The following is a 16715-nucleotide window of genomic DNA, read 5'->3' as shown; positions in this document are numbered from 1 at the left end:
TGGCCTGTATGTAGTGTAGGTACATTCAATGACGGTTAATTTCCTACTGTTTTGCTCTGTCATCCCCCTGCCCCCGCCCCAAGTCAGGCAATGTGACCAGTGCTGATTGAGGCCAAAGTGCAGAATTTTGTTTCAGGAATAGATAACACACTTTATTTAGCTTAGTTTACTTATTTAGCTTTGTTCATTTTGAGCTGTAACATGGGTGCCTTTCATCAAAGAATGGACCAGGTAAGAGAGCATTAACTTGCTCCCAGTATTAAAATCACAACTGATTTCTACCAATAGATGGAAAGATCATTTTTTTATGTAACATATAATCATCACCTTTAATCAGTTAACTGAAAATCTATATAAAAATAAATCTTCTCCTAACATTAAACAATTTGACCCTTTGGAGTTATTTTCTATCTTAGTTTCTGGGATCTTTTAGCTTGCTGCTGAAGAGTAATCTGAATATAAAAAAAAACTTTTTAGTTCCATCTTTCAATGATAAATACATATTTCTCACTGCTTTGATATATAAATGAACTTGGTACTATATTTGAATGTATTCAAGAGCAGAAAATGTCTTCATTCTTTGCATATTTTATCTGCTTTAAAAAGAAAGTGCAGGTTTTGAGATCTGCGTTTTGTTTTTGCCATTAGGCCCAGCTGGTGATGATTAGCTCTTTGTATTTTACCATACACATCAGCACCATCATAATAGCTATCACTGATCGGCTTACTATGCCCAGTCTTTTACATGTATTTTGTGTGTTCACTAGGACAACACTTTTTTTTTTTTTAACAGATGAGGAACCTGAGGTTCAGAGTGTTTAACTGACTTGTGCAAAGTTACCTGACTAATAAGTGGCAGAGCTGTAATATGAACCCAATTTTGATTCCAAAATCTTCTTTTTAGTGTACTTTGCTACCTCTTATAATAGAAGGGGAAGAAGACAGTATTTATTAAAGTCGTGTTATACTTAAATACCTTAACTCAGTTTTTTTAAAAAAATTATTTATTTTACTTATTTTGGGCTGCGTTTGGTCTTCATTGCTGCGCATGGGCCTTCTCTAGTTGCAGCGAGCGGGGGCTACTCTTCGTTGTAGTGCACGGGCCTCTCGTTGCAGTGGCCTCTCGTTGCGGAGCACGGGCTCTAGGCGCGTGGACCTCAGTAGTTGTGGCATGTGGGCTCAGCAGTTGTGGCTTGCAGACTCCAGAGCTCAGGCTCAGTAGTTGTGGCGCACGGGCTTAGTTGCTCTGAGGCATGTGGGATCCTCCTGGACCAGGGCTCGAACCCGCGTCCCCTGCATTGGCAGGCGGACTCCTAACCACTGCACCACCAGGGAAGCCCCTCCCTTAACTCATTTAAGGCTCATAGGCTTATGAGGTAGATACTGTCCCCGTTTTATAGATGAGGAAAGGGAAACATAGAGGGATCAATAATTTGCCAGCTTTATACAGACAATAAATGGTAGAGCCTACTTTTAAAACCAGGCCTATATGCTGCCGTGGTCTCTATGTTTTCTCTTCACTGCATTCCATTTGGCCTCAACATTTGTTTGAATTTAAAACTATATACAGTTGACCCTTGAATAGTGTGGGTTTCCACTGCTTGCATCCACTTAGATGCAGATTTTTTTCCGTAGTTAAGTACTGTAGTACATGATACATGGTTGGTTGAATCCGCAGATGTGAAACCCTGGATACAGGAGGGCCAACTGTAAAGTTATATGTGGATTTTGTTGGGAAAGTGGGGGCAGTGTTTGGTGTCCCTAACCTGAGCATTGTTCAGGGGTCAGCTGTATTCACATTTGTCCAAACTTTCTCCTCATTCTATTATTACTATATTTATGCCCTTAAGTAAAAATGGTTTTAAACTAGAGAAAGCAAGCTATGAAACTAATGTGATTCTGGTTCATCTCAGTATTTTATGTTGAAAAGTTACAGCAAATATCTAATTTGTATTAGGAATATATTTCCAGTAATACTTAAGAATTGCAACCTTGTTTTCCTCTTCTGTTTTGGAGGAAGAATGTGAATGTGGCTAGGAGTTTAGATAAGGAAGAAGAGAACTGACGGAAGGGTTGTCTTCAGTTGGGGATTTCAAAATTGTTATAGAATTTCATCTTCCTATCTCCACCCCCTTCTCCCCAACACATACTTTTTATTTTCCTCTGGTTCCCTTGGAATTAAGAATTTATACTTTGTTGGGTCCTAGACTCCCTAAAAATTTGATTAATGGTATGGACCTTCTTCCTAGAAAAATGTTGTATATGTACATAATTTTGTGTATAATTTCAGGGATATGCGAAATTATATATCAGAATAAGAACCTTGGGTTAATATTACATAGTTTTTTTGAGAAAAATACATTTGATTAGAATTAAGTTTATATTTTTTCTTGCTAAATGGTGACTCTCAGATAGAAATATAGATTTAACTAGTCTCTAAGAAATGAATCACCACCGTATAAAGCTTGAGTGCAGTCATCATGGTGAGACAGATGACATTTTCAGATTCCAGCCTCACATTTCAGCACTTCGACAATAGCTTTTCACATTGTTAACAAAGAACAAATTGCTCTCCTGGTGTCATCCTCCTCCTTGCTGTCATCACTTACAAACTCTGTTGCCAGATGCTATGGACTGTCATTACTAGACTCAGACATGCAAACATGCATGCCCCACACAGATTCATTATTACATTATTTATCAGTACTTATAAATAAAGCAAAGCAGTTTTTTTGTTTAATAATAATAAATAGGGCTTCCCTGGTGGCGCAGTGGTTGAGAATCCGCCTGCCGATGCAGGGGACACGGGTTCGAGCCCTGGTCCGGGAGGATCCCACCTGCCGCGGAGCAACTAAGCCCGTGCACCACAACTACTGAGCCTGCTCTCTAGAGCCCGTGAGCCACAACTACTGAAGCCCGCTCGCCTAGAGCCCGTGCTCTGCAACAAGAGAAGCTACTGCAGTGAGAAGCCTGCACACCGCAACGAAGACACAACACAGCCAAAAATAAATTAATTAAAAAAAATTACTGTTACTTAATTTTTTCTTAATGTAATTGAATGCTTGTTTTTTTTTTATAAATGTATTTTACTTATTTTTGGCTACGTTGGGTCTTTGTTGCTGCGCGCGGGTTTTCTCTAGTTGGGCTGAGCGGGGGCTACTCTTCGTTGCGGTGCACGGGCTTCTCATTGCGGTGGCTTCTCTTGTTGTGGAGCACGGGCTCTAGGTATGTGGGCTTCAGTAGTTGTGGCACGCGGGCTCAGTAGTTGTGGCTCACGGGCTCTAGAGCGCAGGTTTAGTAGTTGTGGCGCCCGGGCTTAGTTGCTCCGTGGCATGTGGGATCTTCCCGCACCAGGGCTCGAACCCATGACTCCTGCTTTGGCAGGAGGATTCTTAACCACTGCGTCACCAGGGAAGCCCAATTCTTATTTCTTAATGAAATCGAATTGTCTAGTAATGACAGTTTTCTCCCTGCCCTCTCTCTTAGATCTGAAAAGATATTACTGACAGTTCATCTTTAGAGGAAGCCTTTCCTTCTCCAAACAAGTGTACTGACAAGACACAGTTCAGCCACCAGTTAGGGTAGGAGATGCACTTGGGCCGTACAGCCTCCCAATGCACAGATGGTGACTTTCCATACCATCTGTTCATTATTTCTTCACAGCCATTTACAATTTCTCCCCCTCCATGAGGGCTGAATAGAAAAAATAAAGTTAAGACCTAGTTTTAGACTTCTTGGAAGTTAGCTGCTCCTTCCCCTTACTTTTTCTTCAATCCACTGAAGGTTATGGCTCCTCTTCTTTCTAAGTATCCCAGTCATTAGCTTATAAAGACTCTTGCTTCATAATTTTTGGTGCTAAATGTTATGCAGTTCATAAGTAACAGAACAACATTATGTTAGTCCACTGTGTATACTTGAAAAAATAATCACATAAGGCAAGTTACTTTCCTTAACTTTGCATCAAAAGCCTAAATAGTCTACTAATTCCCTATAAATAAAAGCTGACGCTTTGGCCACTTTCCCTTGTTGAAGGCACCTGGTATTCTTTCCTTCTGATATAAAGCAGATGGGAAGATAATAGTTGAAACTTAGCCCTGAAGCATGCATAGCAAGGAAGGCTAAAAGCTGGCAGAAATCTTAGTTTCTGACCTTGGCAAGTCCTTTTTGAACTTTTCTTCGTGAGCTTTTTTGTCCTCTTCATCTGCAGTTAAGATCTTTGCTTACTGGAGGGATGGAAGATTCACATTAGACTATGTAATTGTAACATTGTGATGTATAAATATCATTCTCCTACATCATAGGAGAGTTTTGACTTATGGCTAAATAGAAGACACGAGAAATGATTGAGTGGTGTAGTTACTATTGCCCTATGGCTATTTTTTTAAAAGATCGATGCCAATTAACATGTATAAGGTAAAGAGTTTGCTTAAATACTGTTTTATTTTATTTTATTTTTTTACATCTTTATTGGAGCATAATTGCTTTACAACGGTGCGTTAGTTTCTGCTTTATAACAAAGTGAATCAACTGTACATATATCCCCATTTCTCTTCCCTCTTGCTTTTCTTGGCCTCCTATGTTGGGTTTGTAAGGCTGTGATTCTTCCCTTTTTCCTCTGGTCGGATGATTTTCCTCCTCTTGGTCCTCATGTGTTATTAACACTATTCATGTGATAATTCTCTGTATGATCATTGGTTTGAATGATTGCTTTCCTGAACTCCACGTAATTCTAAGCTTCACAGTAACTTTACCTCTTATATTCTTTGTTTAATATTCTTATTTCAGTATTGACGTCTTATCTTTCCACTGACCAGTTTTCCAACCTGTCCATCCATTTAATTTATATTTCTAAAGCAGGAGTTATAGTTTTTGTTGGTTATAGTAGCCAGTGTAGGTTATAGTACTTTCTGGAGCTCTCCCAGGTAAACAGTCAGTGAAACTTTGAACAATTTTTTAAATCCATTTAAAAAAATTGAAGTATAGTTAATTTACAATGTTGTGTGAGCTTCAGATGTACAGCAAAGTGATTCAGTTATACATTTATATGTATATATCTGTTCTTTTTCAGATTCTTTTCTATTATAGGTTATTAAAAGACCTTGAATATAGTTCCCTGGGCTGTACAGTAGGTCCTTGTTATTTATCTGAAACTTTGACCATATTGATGATGAGAATTATATGAGCAGAGGCAGATGCCAGAGGTATTATATATACCCCATGATCCTCACTTTGATTCATACTGTTAACCTTAAATTGGATTTGATTGCTAAAATCTAAGAAGTCAGATTGCTTCTATGCTCGTTTTACAAGTTGTGCATGCTTTTAGAATGCTCTAAAGGTCTAGTTAGGGTTATGTGTTGGAGCCATGGCTGTTTACAGTAACATTGCTTGGTCCAACTGTTTACAGTAACATTGTTTGGTCATACTGTAATTCCATTCTTTAAATTAGAATGGGCATGGAGTGACTTTAAAAAGGGGTCAGTGTCCATTGCTCAGAATACATGCCAGCTGATTGGGTACTATTTATTTAATAGTTTTAGGATGCAATTGAATATCTCAGTTGAATGAATTAGTAAATAGTCATATCATTCTCATTCTTTTTTTTCCAAATTGCTTTTAATAGTATACCACCTCTCTTTACTCTTCTGTCCAGGCTTTCAGGTATAGCACTCAAAACAGATGGATAGTTTTTCTCTTTAAGGAAAGAGCATATACTTGGGGAGAAGTTTCAAGGTACAATTCGTAATGCTTTAACATTCTGCCTGTGCATTTTTTGTTTGCTTTTTGCTTTGAGGTTTGTGTTTGTTTTTGCTTTAAGCATAGCATAATGTCCTCTGTGTATTATGATTTCATCTGAAAAATTCTGCTCATTAGGGTTATCACTAGCCTATTTAGTACTTTTGTATAAATTAGGAAAAGACACCTTTCCCCTGAGACAAGGCCTCACAAGTACAACTGGATTTTGGCCCCCACTCACCCTTGGCCAGGCCTTCTTGTGTAGCAAACAAAATGCAGCATCCTGCGTCGTACAAATTCAGATTCTGAACTTTGTACTGATTTGCATTTGTTTTGAAAGTCTATTGTAAGTAGCTTGTAGTTTTGAAAAACTTAAAGATAAGATTCTAAAAACATAGCAGAGGAGATAAAATAGTTTCCTCTGCAGAGTAGGATGAAAACCTAAGGAAAACAGATGAGTTTTTACTCTTAATATAATTTTATTTTACAATTACTAGTAGTTCTTTTTTTTTTCCTTCCTTTTGGCCATGCTGCACGGCTTGTGGGATCAGATCCCCAACCAGAGATTGAACCACCAGGGAACTTCCACTAGTTGTTCTTTTACATTTTTATATAATGCCTTACATTAAACTTTATTGCATTAGTAACAACCTGCTGTATATATTCTTTAATTTTTAATTGAGAAGTATTAGCTCATTTCCCATAACATAGAGCTTTGTGATCCCATAATTAATGTGTCAGCATGTCATGCAATTAACTGTCCAGTGCTTTGTATTAACAGTTCTGTAAGTCTTGTAATTAAACTTTTGGTTTTTCCTACTTAGGTACTTTGGTCTGGGAAGCCATATGGTTCATCTCGAAGTATCGTAAGGAAAATTGGTACTAATTTATCTCTGATCCAGTGTCCAAGAGTTCAGTTTCAGGTACTGTACTTTATATATTTCAAATTTTATATTAATATGTGCATTGGTGATGTAAATAGGCCAGACAGCTTTAAAAGTACTTTTTGAACCTCTCCCCACTATTGATGCTGCTATCAATAAAATAAAAGAGGATAAAAACCACGGTAAAGTCTTTCTAAATTTAGTTCCTCTGTGAAGTGATTACTGAAGCTCTGTAAGACATTTATCCTTAAGAATACATACAGACTTAGAAGCATATAATAAGCCCAGCAGTTGTTAATTCCCAGGTGACCTTGAGCATTGTCTTCTAGCACCAAATCAGGAGTAGCTCAACTCTGCTTGGAGATAAGTTCCTATTTTCTTGATTTGGGTTTTTGTTCCTTACGGTTGTTTTAGTGTGAGACATGTTTCACATAGCTTTATTCTTGTTTTTCAGTAATTTCTACAGTAGTAATAAGAAAATCTTTTAGTTCAACGTTTAAGTATATAAAGTTCAGCAGATAATCTATACCAATTTTAAATAATAGATTAGCATGTGAAGTGTGGAAGATAAGTTTAACTCATAATTCAGAAGGTCAGAAGTGCCCCTGCGAGCTTATTAGATGTCTTACTTATAAATCACTCCTCCTTGTAGAGAGTTAAAAATCTGTTTCTAAGTAAGTGGTAGAAATGACCATTTGTTCAGGTTCACTAACAAGGTAGGTCATTGCTACGCCCACTTGCGGATTGACTGGCAAGACCTTTGTGCATCAATCTAGAGATTGACAGATTGGAACTTTGCAGAAGTAATTTTTATCAAATGATGGGCTTTTTAAAAAAATCACAGTAGAGAAACCTATGATAGTAATTCTCTCAAGCACAATTTCTGAGAATTCAGTTCACTGAGACACCAATTTCTGATTGCTTTATTTGCCAGTTTTCTTCAAATAACTATTGTGTTAACTAAGACTTAGTAACTTTTCTTCTGATTGCTCCATTTATTCCATTAAAATTTTATCTGTCTGCTTAACCTTGTTGCAGGAGAACTTGCTTCAGCATTTGTGTTCACATAGCTAGAGATGTATGAAAGGACGTGGAGATAATCCAGCATTTTCTGGTAGCAACCCAAATCTGCCTTGACAGTCAGTGGGCCGAAGTACTACGGCCGAGTTCATTTTCTTGGCAGGATTTTCTTTCTCAATGTTATTAGTCACTTAGAAGCATCTGAGCATAATAAGAGTTTTAGGTTTAGTACAGGAGCTGCATTTGAAAAGAGAAATTAACATAAAGGAGAGGAGTAAGGTAAGAGGAATGTTGGTGACCTACTTGAGAATGTAGTAGAAAACAGAAGACATTTGTTTATAGTGAGATTTTTTACTTCCAGGCAGTTTTGCAGCATGCTGCGTCTTTTCAAATTCAGCATCAATCTTAAAGTGAGTGTTTTATCTGCTACTTATTTAGATATTTTAAATCTGCTATCATTCTTCTGTATCTTCTGTTTCTTTAATTTAATTTTTTTTACTACATCTATCAGAAATATAAAAAATGTAGAGTCTTCAAAAAATATAAGGGATGCCGTTTAAGAGTAATAAAATTGACAATTCATTTTTGCTATTTTTTTTGGCTCATTTGGAGGTTTGATTGATATGGAATGTATTTGGACTGTCCAGGAGTCCAACATGAGTAAATACTGCTATAGAAAGTCTGGAACTGGGGAACCACCATGGGACCCAGGGAGGGAGAGAAAAGTTGAAATAGATTAAACTTGAGAATGAAGTGTTCATGGGTCAATTCAGAAGCAGGAGTTAGTAGTCAAAGCCAGTCCTTTGTTGTCCTGGGTGATTTCACTGTCTTTTGGAACTTAGTCTCATATTTTCTTTTCTTCCTCTGCTCCTGTAGACTTTCATTTCTATTCCTTTTCTTGTACCCAGCACTCAATAGGCATCACCTCAAGTTGGTCGCCCTCACAACAGTTTCACCTCCAAAATCTTAAGCCTCAGTGTGTTCCTTCTAAATCACACCATCTTTTCATTGTTGTCAGCTGACCCATATATCTGCAGACAAGGAAGACTCACATAAATGATGGGCAAGACAGGCATGTTACTTTGTGTTTTGAGGGTTAGACAAGATAATCCATGCAAAGCCCTGAATATTGTAACTGGTACATAATTAGTGCACAATAAAAGTATGCTAGTGGTGGGATTTTATTGTTATTGCCACCTTGCAGCAGAATAGCAGATTAACTTACTTGGTTGTCTAAGTGAACTCCCTGGTTTTACAGATTGGATTTTTTTTTTCTTTTGGCCGTGCCGCTTGGCATGCGAGCTCTTACTTCCCCGACCAGGGATCAAACCCGGGCCCCCTGCATTGGAAGCCTGGAGTCCTAACCACTGGACTGCCAGGGAATTCCCAAAACTTTTGCCTTTTTTTTTAAACAAATTGGATTTCTGTGTATTTATAGGTTCACAAATCAGAACACAGATCAGCACATTTATTTACACCTTCATCCAGTTAATGCGCCCAATGAATATTGGGCTGGGAATAAAATGAGGTAATGAATGTTAAAAAAAAAATCATATAAAAGCACTCAATGTTTATTTGCTCTGTTTGTTGGAATGGAGTTCAGAGGTTTTGATGTGTAGTGGTTCTCAATACTGGCTGCATAATTAAATCACCAGGAGCTTTAAAAAATAAAATATCCACGCTCAGGCCCCATCCTCCAAGGCCCCAGCCTCCTCGCAAAAACACTTACGGAATGTATAAAGAATATAAGATGTCATCCAAGGCTTACTAAATCCGAATTTCATATATTCGATTTTTTTGTTCATTTGTTTTTTAAAACCTTTTCAGAAGCTTCTTATGTAGCGTAGAGTTTGAGGACTTCATTTACAGATTGTGTTTTAGTATTTTGCTAAAGAAATGTTTACAGTAGTAACATAATTATCTATTGGCAAATTATGAAAGTAATCACTAAAACACCTTTGGGGTCCTTTTTATAAATTTCAAATTTTATGAGTTAAAGAAAAACATGGAACTTAAGTGTGGCTTATTGGGGTAATAAAATACTACACTTAGAAAAATCTAAGGCAAAAAAAAAGTGCTCTTGCATACCATCAGATAAGGGGAGGGTGGGCCCTGTGCTACAGTAGTTTGAATCCCTGCTCAGTAACTGGCAGAACTCTGGGAAATTTAACCTGGATTACCTTTTTTTCCTGTGGAAACCCTGCCCCAGGCTATTTTCTTAGATTGCTAGGAGTGATTGTTGGAATTGGTGGTGGAGGGAATGTTCTGTAACCAAACAAGTAATGAATAAGATTCTCACTGAAGTCCACACACTGTGACTAAAGGTGGAAGTAAAACAGCTGCCTGCTACCTGGCAGCCCATCTTTATTCAGCAAATCAACTTGAAATCCATGCATTATGTTAGGTGCTGTTGGTCAGTGGTGAAGCAAACAGACACGATCTCTACCCTTACTGGGATATGGTTCAGTGGGAGAGATATTAAGCAAGAAAATATGCTAATAAGCATAAAACTATAATTTGTACTAAGTGCAGTGAAGGAAAAATTGGTATAGCATGGGGAGACTAACAGTGGTGGTCTGGGAAGGCATCCCTGGAGGAATGACAAATAAGGATTAAAAAGAGCCAGCCCCTCAGTGAGTTAGGGAGAGGGATGGATGTGAGGCAGTGTTGGCAGAGAGAACAATAAGTGCAGAGGTCCTGAGGCAAGACAGAGGTTACTGTTGAGCTAAGACAAGGCCCCTCTGTCAGGAGCTAGTGAGGTGGGAGACGTAGTGTGGTATCATGGTCTTTGATGTCTGAGCCATCTGTGGATAAGTACCTGGATTCATACTAAAATTCATTGTTAAACTTCATATTTTTCCCAGTTACTGTCTGGTAATCTGGACTATGCTAGTATGTGATGTCATACATGTGATGTCATACCATTTCTTGATATTTTTAGCTATAAAATGGCCCTTAAGGGTAACTGAATCCAGATATATATGCATTATGTTTTATAAATTTGGTAACATGGCATAGTAATTTGAAGCCCAACTCAGTAAATAACTGTTTGTGATGTTTTATTCATTCTCAGTAATTGACTTCTTACAGACTTGCTTTTCCATGGAGATACTGTTACTTACCTTCCTAGGTTATTTTGAGAGATACACACACACATTTCCTTCCCTCTTGTCTCTCTGGTCCTTTTTCTTCTCCCTATTCTCCCCTCACCTTCCTTCCCTCCCCCATTCTAGGTGTGTCATGAATAGGAAGGGTTAATAGATGCTCAGTTTTTTTTAAAGTGACCGCATTACTCAGCAATATTAGTGCCTGTCTCAGCTAGAATATTTAGTTTGGTGTTCTTTACTCAGGTATACCTCTTGGCCTATTGGTGTCACTGTATGTCACTATATTAAAATGCAGAAATTCTGCTTTTACTTTTTCTTACTATGACAGGAATTGGTAGAAAAAGAGGAATAATTAAATCTGTAATTAAAAATCTAGAAGTTATTTTACTGTGTTGCTTTTAAGAATACATGTTTTGCATTTGGCTGTAAACAAAAGGTGGTAAAATAGACTGAGTATATTTACTGTTACACCGTTTTCGGCAAGAAACTGAGAGAATCCTAGTTCCCGGTGCCAGTGTGTTTATTTTATGAAAAGTCACATGAGGACAAAGTGAGCTCTTCTAATATTTTATTCTAAGTATTTCAACTTTTGTACAAGCTTTATATTTTTCTTTTATGCGTTTTATTAAATAAATCAATTTCTTCAGTGTAGTTTTACATTATCAGAATATTTAAAATTACCTAAAATTCAGTAAAATTCTAGAAATATAATTGAATCTTGGATAATTTAAATTGTTTCAAATGTTGATTTGAATTTCTTAAGATCAGTAAAAATACAATGCTCTTACTGAATTTTGCTCTGAATGAAATGCTTTTCTTTCTGAAAGGAATTTGGATACTGATAAATCAATAAGCACTAATTTTATTTTAAATTTTATAATGCCCTTGATTTTGAAAAAAAAATTTTCTGTCGTTTTTTTTTTCCCCCCCCTACTAACAATAGCTGTGGTAGGACAGGACCTTGCTGGAACCTTCAGTAAGTTGACCTTTTCTTTTTCAAACTTCCCATCCATCATCCATGCATGTCAGTAGTGGTGTCTAAATCATACCTCCAAGAATTCCATGCCCTCAGTCCCCTTGCCTACACTGACCTCACCTAAACTAGTACTTTACTAGGTGAACTGTACTTTCTGTTTCATTCTTATGCTACTGAGTGCCCATTTCAGCAACAACTGAAGTGGCCTTTTAAAAAAAGATTAGATTTTTTTCAGTTTTATTTTGTTTTTTGTATGAGTTTCCCCAGGGACTTTGTTAGGCTTCTTTTTTGGTGGCATAAATCACTGTTAAAATGTAAGTACGTGACTTAAATACTAAAACTACTTTGTTTTGTGGCGCAGGATGTCAATTAGAAATGATACAGGTATTATCAATTCTGGAATTGGTTCCTGACAGTATCATTAACATTTTCATCTCATTGAGTACATGTTATAGACATGGTATTATTTCAGTGATTAAATATAATCAATGCTCAGTAAGATTACAGACTAAGTCCATGGAATAATTTTTTTTTTAAAGTTTGTGCAAAAAGGAACATTTCATGTTTAATATGCGAAGTGTTACAGATGTAAAATTGAGAAATATTGTATGATCTTTACATTATAAAATAAAATACTTTGAAAGGCTGTCACAGAGTGGGTTTAACTTATATTTTTGAGTATTCTTAGAAAAGTATTTTGCTTCCTTTTATGAACAAAAATATCTGGGAAGAAAACAGCAATTTTTGTAGCTTTTATGGGAAGGTAAGAAGTCTTAAGGTCAAAACTAGATTTTTATTTATCTTAAATATACCTTTCTTCCTACCAACTAGTAAGTGTATTGGAACAAAATTTTATTTTCTAAACAAAGAGTTAGGTAACCAAATTGATCTTCATGAACTAGCACCTTAAGGAAGGGACCATTCAGGTTTTACCTTTATGATTTGTCACTTGTACAAAATAGCCCATTAAATACTGTATTTTCTAGGAGCTTCCACAGAGCTTGGGGGACCTTCCTGTTCCCTAATCTCCATGTAACCCACTTAGAATCTCCATTTTATAATGTTACGGGAGTATTAATATACCATTCTGTTCTTAGTAATGGATAGCAACAGAATATTGCCAGATTCGCAGGCTCTTGAGACCAGATGTGGTGCCTAGTTCATTTATATTATTTAAGTTGTACAGGATACCAATTTACTGAAAACTATTTTTTATTGACTTATTTAGATAAATTTCTGAAACATATAAGGGAGAAGTAGAAAAATCTTCTTTTTGGTTTTTCTTTGATCATATCCCTTGACAATGTACTTGCTGAAGCTTATACTTTTTTTCTCTTCTGACCACAGTTACTCCACTGTGTGCCTTAAAACACTGGTATTTTTTTTTTTTTTTTTTTTTTTGCGGTACGCGGGCCTCTCACTGTTGTGGCCTCTCCCATTGCGGAGCACAGGCTCTGGACGTGCAGGCTCAGCGGCCATGGCTCACGGGCCCAGCCGCTCCGCGGCATGTGGGACCTTCCCGGACCGGGGCACGAACCCGTGTCCTCTGCATCAGCAGGCGGACTCTCAACCACTGCGCTACCAGGGGAGCCCAGAACGCTGGTATTTTGAAAGCTTTTTCATCTTAATTCCGTTATTTTTTTTGTTTTTGTTTTTGTTTTTGCCCAGTATTAAGTCCTTAAATCTCTACTCTTCTAATATACTTGTTTTCTTTCTTTCCTATACCCCCGTCCTTCCCCAAAGCCAGAATTTAAGGCATTTTAAACACTTGATATTCTTAGTATCTTGTTAAAATGTCAGTTTTCTAATACTACTCTATGAAGTTGATAATGTTAGGTAATTATGGTATCTGAATGCGTGCACATACCAGGAGCCAATATGTTTAGTTAAAATTTTATTCTTAATATTAAAGATATATTATTTAAAAATTAAAGATACATTATTTAAAAATTTTAACCATATTAGTATTATGTGTTTGTATGGTATATTTTACAGTTGAGGAACAAGTATTATTTAAGTGTAGCTTCCAAAAGCTTCATCTAGCAATGATAATAGTAAGAAGGTTCAAACAAAGCATGGGTTACTGTAGAAGCTTTCTGATAAATACATGTAAATCTCTTTGGCCTCTTAAACGTTTTTCTTCAATTAAAAAGTCTGCATTTTCTTTTTTATTTAAACCTTACTTCAACTTGTAGGAAGTATTACATTAATCTGATAACTATTATTCATTGGCCATCTGGCTCTGAGGCATTATTCTTATAACAAAACAAATTTAATTCAATTAAGTTATTTTTCCATTTTTTGAAGGTCAGTTTCAGAACTTGCACGCTTTTTCTTTGTCATATTTATTTCAGAATATTCTGTTCCTTCATCTAGGTGTTTAAGGTTAGCTAGAGAATTCTGTTCTGCTATTTGTATTTTTGGTTCTTTAATATAGTTAATACTTTAATTTAAAAATCAAGAGCTCTAATGATATTTGAAAATGTATTTTCATTATTGTAACAGTGTATCTATATAATATCCATTTAAAAATATTCCCAGATTTAGCACAAATTGGTCACTATACTTTTTACTAAATCTCTTCAGAAAAGAACTGATTTATAATGTTTAAATTCTAAAAATTTTCTTAATGTTTTAGGATGAATAGAGGTTTTTTTTTTTTTTAATGAGTCTCATTTGACCTGTAAAATAAAAATTGAATGAGTTAAATTATAATTCAGAGATTGCATGCACTATTAAACAACAGTATAACATAACTAAAGGTCTCTTTCATGGAGACCTTCAGTGGAAATGCTAGAAACTGTCCATGTGTTTGTAACACTAGAGCTGATGATTTTCCTTAGGTAAGAAAATGTTTTATTCTACCATTTTGGTGCTAGATGAAGAACTTTCCCTGTTTGTAACTTACAGCTTACCAGCCCTACAACAGAATGGAGCCCCAGACAGCCAGGAGAGGATGCAGTGGTGTCTTTTGCTGATGTTGGATGGGTAGCCAAAGAAGAAGGAGAATGTTCAACAAGACGAAGGTTAGTCTGGATGGCTATCAGAGCTGAGATGCGGTATTTAGTATTTTAAGATGATACATGTACAGTATTTCCTTTTATTAGCCTAATTTGATCTCTGGTAACCCAGTTCTTTTTTTTTTTCTGAGTGGTCATCTTTTCTGTTCATTTTAAACACTCAGCTGGTATTTGTAAAGTTCTTAAGAGACCTGTAACTGTGTCCTAGTCCTTAAGAATTACAGAATTCCTTGCCCTCCGGAAGTTTACATTCTAAAATGAGAAATCAGAAAGACCTATCATAAATACATTTAGATAAGTAAGTAATTCTAATGGTCTTATTGAGGCAGAGGAATCACCGTGGATCATATTAGGAAATTTGTATAGTCAAGATAGTTTTTTTTTTAATAGATCTTCATTGGAGTATAATTGCTTCACAATACTGTGTTATTAGTTTCTGTTGTACAGCAAAGTGAATCAGCCATATGCATACATACATCCCCATATCCCCTCCCTCTTGAGCCTCCCTCCCACCCTCCCTATCCCACCCCTCCAGGTCATCACAGAGCACCGAGCTGATCTCTCTGTGCTATGCGGCTGCTTCCCACTAGCTAACTATTTTACGTTCGGTAGTGTGTATATGTCGATGCTACACTCACTTCACCCCAACTTCCCCTTTCCCACTCCGTGTCCTCAAGTCCATTCTCTACATCTACGTCTTTATTCCTGCCCTGCCACTAGGTTCATCAGTACCCTTTTTTTTCTTAGATTCCATATATGTGTTAGCATACGGCATTTGTTTTTCCCTTTCTGACTTACTTCACTCTGTATGACAGACTCTAGGTCCATCCACCTCACTACAAATAACTCTGTTTCGTTTCTTTTTATGGCTGAGTAATATTCCATTGTATAAATGTGCCACATCTTCTTTATCCATTCATCTGTCGATGGACATTTAGGTTGGTTTCATGTCCTGGCTTCAGGATGAGTTTTGATTCAAAGGAGACAGTATGCAAGAGTTACAGAAGTGCTTTCATTTATTTGATAGAGCCTGAGTAAATTATTGACTACTCTTCAATCTAATAAACACCTATTCAGCTTATTCAACTCTTCTTATTAGGCATCAAGGATACATAGATAAAATAAGACACAGTCCCAGGTTTCCAGGAATACTTGGAAATACTTGCTAGAGGAGATTACAAAACTAAATAAGAGTGATACTGGAAAGACTACTAAGTGAATACAGAAGGCCACTGTGGGATGAGAGGTTCAGCAAGGCTTCTCAGGGGGGTGGATGATAGAGCTGAGTGCTGAGGGGCAGTAGGAGCCACTGAGCTAGGAAGGCTGTATTCCAGGTAAAATGAATGTGATTAAAGGTACTAATCAGGAGGCCACATGGCATGTTCAGGAAACTCCAAATGGCTCCATGAGGCTAGAGAGTGGCAGGGAAGGGTAAGCTGTAGGAGAGGAATATGGAAAGTAGGTCGAGATTTAAAGGTCATACATGTTAGGCTAAGAAGTTTACACTTTTTCCTGAAAGCACTGTAGAGCGGTGGAAGAAATTTAAGCATCATAGTAATAATATCAAATTTGTATTTTAGTTAAATTTCCTTGTAAACAGTGTAAAGAATAGAAGGGAGCCAAGTCAGGAAATAGGCTAAATAAGAGATGATAAGAGTGTGACTAAATTAAGAAACCGACAGAAGGCATGGAGAAAAAGGACAAAATCAAGGGATACTCAGAAGAATGTTAAACTTTTTTAAGAACCTTTTTGGGTATTGGGGTTGAGATAGGAAGAGTCTAGGATAACCCCCAGGTTTTTGGCTAGGATATGAGAATGGTGGAACAATTAATAAGAATATAGGAAAACAGATTTCTTTCTGGAGGGTGGGAGTAAGAGGTAGTCCAATGTGGAATATGCTGTGTTTGAGCTTCCTGTGGGACGTTGACATTGCTCTAGAGACAGTTTATGTAGCTAGATATTGATAAAGAA

General features: G+C 36.8%; 1 protein-coding gene across 3 annotated transcripts in view; it reads left to right on the top strand.

Annotated features, from left to right (window-relative positions):
• MTFR1 (mitochondrial fission regulator 1) overlaps window positions 1–16715 on the top strand; it is a 67244-nt gene that overhangs the window by 15032 nt on the left and 35497 nt on the right. For all 3 annotated transcript variants that reach the window (XM_082674534.1, XM_082674532.1, XM_082674533.1), the window contains exons 3-4: window positions 6561–6659; window positions 14634–14749. In XM_082674534.1, the coding sequence (XP_082530660.1) occupies window positions 6561–6659; window positions 14634–14749 (215 nt within the window). The remainder of the gene's footprint in view (window positions 1–6560; window positions 6660–14633; window positions 14750–16715) is intronic.

The sequence above is a fragment of the Grampus griseus genome, assembly GCF_964374135.1.
Source record: "Grampus griseus genome assembly, chromosome: 17".
NCBI lineage: Eukaryota > Metazoa > Chordata > Mammalia > Artiodactyla > Delphinidae > Grampus > Grampus griseus.
The sequence above is the reverse complement of the archived record's forward strand: the minus strand, read 5'-3'. Positions and strand labels throughout refer to the sequence as shown.